This window comes from Medicago sativa, chromosome 2, assembly GCF_051527215.1.
Source record: "Medicago sativa cultivar Bolivia chromosome 2, Bolivia_mono, whole genome shotgun sequence".
Classification (NCBI taxonomy): Eukaryota; Viridiplantae; Streptophyta; class Magnoliopsida; order Fabales; family Fabaceae; genus Medicago; species Medicago sativa.
Genome location: NC_140750.1, coordinates 9,435,085 through 9,438,335, shown reverse-complemented (window position 1 = coordinate 9,438,335; position 3,251 = coordinate 9,435,085). Strand labels below are relative to the sequence as shown.

The 3,251-nt window shown below is 39.9% G+C and overlaps 1 protein-coding gene across 1 annotated transcript; it reads right to left on the bottom strand.

Moving 5' to 3' along the window:
• Positions 1 to 422: 422 nt before the first annotated feature.
• On the bottom strand, positions 423 to 3,017 carry LOC146944317 (uncharacterized). The gene has a single exon (XM_085747934.1). It carries the CDS (start codon positions 3,015 to 3,017, stop codon positions 423 to 425), a length of 2,595 nt encoding a protein of 864 aa, XP_085604060.1.
• Positions 3,018 to 3,251: the final 234 nt, after the last annotated feature.

The window sequence follows — 3,251 nt, the reverse complement described above, 5'->3', positions numbered from 1 at the left end:
GATTATATATATGAGGAGTTTCAGAGCTGAAAAATTTATTTTGATGCTCCCCCTCATTTTTATAATTCATGCAGTGAGTTTTTAAAAGCTTTATAAAGCTCCCCCTCACTTTTATAATTTATGGCATAAATAAAAACATTCATATTTGAACCAAAATCATATTCATTCTCATTGATATTATGCATTCAGTACAATTTTATGATTCCTATGGTTCAAAAACAAAAAAGAAATTATAAATGCATATGTGATCAAACAAAAGGCAAAAAGGTGAAGTTTTAAGAACTTCAACCAACAAGTTTTGATCACTGACCTACTTAGGGCCTTAACCTAGAAACTTAAAGACATAATTATAATTATCCTAAAGCTTCTCCCCTTTTTGTCATCTGCAAAAAGTTAAGGAGGTACAAGACAAGACCAGAGAACTAAGGGGTGGAATCCCCAGAGTCAGAAGAGGGCTCAGAGTCAAATACACTAGGATCTTCAAAAATAGGAGGGTCCATGGCAAGACCAGGAGCTTGAACATCAACTGTCCATTTAGCTAGCACACAAGCAATCTTATGAGTCTTAGTGGAGACCCTAAGAGCCCTGGCAGCCATTTTCTCAGCTCTGGATGGTTTAGCAGAGGGAGCAGGAGCAGATGCTTCAACCTTTTCCTTAGAAGGACCATCTTTGGTGACAAAAGTATCCAAAGATTCAAAGAGGTCAGGAATGTTTGGCAGTTTGCTAGTGTTTTTGTTTGTGACTGGTGGTGGAGAAGGTGCCACATTTGGAGTGGGCAGAGGAGAAACAAAAAACTTTCCAACTTCTGATTCCATGGTGGAAGTGGAGAAATTAAGATTCTGATTTTGAGGAGTTTGTTGAGCCATGAGCTGGACTTCAGCAGAAGGTAGTGATCCTGATGCTTGAGGAATGGGGTCAACAGACATTGCATTATCTTGAGGCAGATTTGGTTCAGCAGTTGCATTTGTCTGAACATTCTGAACTATGATTGCAGGATTTTCTTGAAGTTCCTGAATCATTTCTTGAGTCTCCTGAAGCATTTCTTCATTGTTATCAGGCTGTGCATCTTGGTACACATTCAAATCAGAGCTGGGATCTTCCACATTCAGATCAAAACCAGCTTGATTTTCTTCTTGCTCAATCTCTTGAGAGTCCATGTTATCATGTCCCTCACTCATCCTTTGAGAGACAAGAATTTCAGCCACATCATGCATGTCTTGGTCATCTTCCTGAGGTGCTTCTTCAAGATCATCAGCAACTTTCTGAGCTGTTTTCTCAGTATTTTCTTCAACTCTATCAACTTTCTGAAGTTGATCAGCATGTGAAGCAGTAACATTCTGAACTGCAGCAGCAATGGTTGAATCATTTTTCTGAGGTTCTTCTCCAGGGTTTGTAGCAATCTTGGATGCTTCTTGAGTTGGCTCTTCTCCTTTCTCATGAGAGACAATTCCATCTTGGATCTCCCTTTGACCAGCAACTTCATCTTCCTTCAGAGATTCCTTAACATTCTGATCTTCTGCATGCTGTCTGAGAATGTTCTTTGCACATTCTGCAACTCCTTGGAAGAGACTAACAACTGGGGGTTCATCTTCCTTTGGAGGAGAATCAGCCATGTCATCATCAGAGGCTTCATTTTCTTCTTGCCTATGAATACTTGACAAGTTCCTGACTTTTTCAAGTTTTCTCTTCTTTGTTACCTTAACTTTCTGATCTGAGTGCCTTTTCACAGATCCAGTAGTTTCTGAGGTTGTAGGAGTTGGCATGTTTGAGGTGGTTATGTGAAGTTGAGCTAGAGTCTTTGAGGTGAATCTCATGAAGGTGTAGTCACCTTCTTCTCCTTCAAGATCAACTTTAGCAGCTCTAAGAATGGGGGTGATATGCATACCATAAGCAAGGGCAGCATTTGATTGTTTAGGATTCATACATGAGTCTATCATGTGTTGAAGAATGATATAGCAAAGATTCAACTTCTTCTTTGTGATTAGGTGATACATGATGCAGAGATCTGTGTCTGTGACTGCTTCAAAAGTACCACTCCTTGGAAGCAGGGTGTGCCTAATCATGTTGTGTAAAATCTTTGGGACATCTCTTAGATTGGTGGAGTTGAAAGGGTGGTCAGGTTTGGTGTACTCAACTATGAGTTTGTTACGACTGACTTTCATCTTATCAAACCAGGAAGGAAAGAAGAGTTCATTACCTTCATTAGGAATTCTCAAAGCTTTTGAGAGGAATTCCTTGGTAATCTTGATTTCTACTCCCTTGACAGTGGTGATGAGCATCTTTTCTTTCTTCTTATCCTTGATTCTCATTGAGCTATAGAATTCTCTTACTAAATCTTCAAAGGTGAGGTCTTGGAGGGACACAAAATGGGTCCATTCTTGAGAATCAGTGTATTCTCGTAGGTTCCAGTTTTTCTTCTTAAGATCAGCAAAGTCAAAATATTTTGATTTGCTTACTGGTCTTTGAGATTGTTTTGCTTCCTTCTCAGCCTTCATCAAGGATGCAATCAGTTTGACATCCTTTCCTTTTCCATGCTTGGGAGGGTCAGCTTCCTTCTCTTCTTCTTCTTCAGATGAAGTGGAATTCTTTTCTGAAGGTTCAGATGCTGGAGGAGTCTCAATCACTTGAGTCTTTCCTTTCTTCTTCTTAGACTCAGCTTTTGAAGCCTTCATGAACTCAGAGAGAGTTTCGTCACTATCATCCTTTTCTACGGAGTCTGTGAGATCTACGTGAGAAACCGTTTTGGTTTTGGAGGATGAGGATCCAGACATAATCCTTGAGGATTTTCTAGTTGCCTTAGGTTTAATAACCTTCTTCTTGGTCTTAAGTTTGGATGATTTGGTATTTTTGGAGGGTTCAGTGATTGGGATAATTTCGTCTGGAAGGATGGTGTGGACAGGGGTTTCGTTCAGAGGTGATGAGTTTGATTCAGCAGCGGTTTGAGATGGTGGTTGAGAACGAGCAACAGGGGTTGAGTCATCTTCAGACAATGGAGATGTTGTTTTGGTTCGAGCCATTTGGGAACGAAGACAGAGACAAAAAATTTTAGGTTTTGAAGAGAGAGGGAAAGAAAGAAATGAGAAATTTTGAAGTGAGGAGTTAGTGAAAGGAGTAGTTAGATATATAGAAGTGAACGTGTGAGAGTGGAGAAGTGAAAGAAGTTTGATGATGGCAGTTTTTATGGGGAAAGAGGAAAAGAAAACGGTACAGAGAGGAGAGAGAAAAAGTAGCCGTTAAAGGAGGGAAGTAGA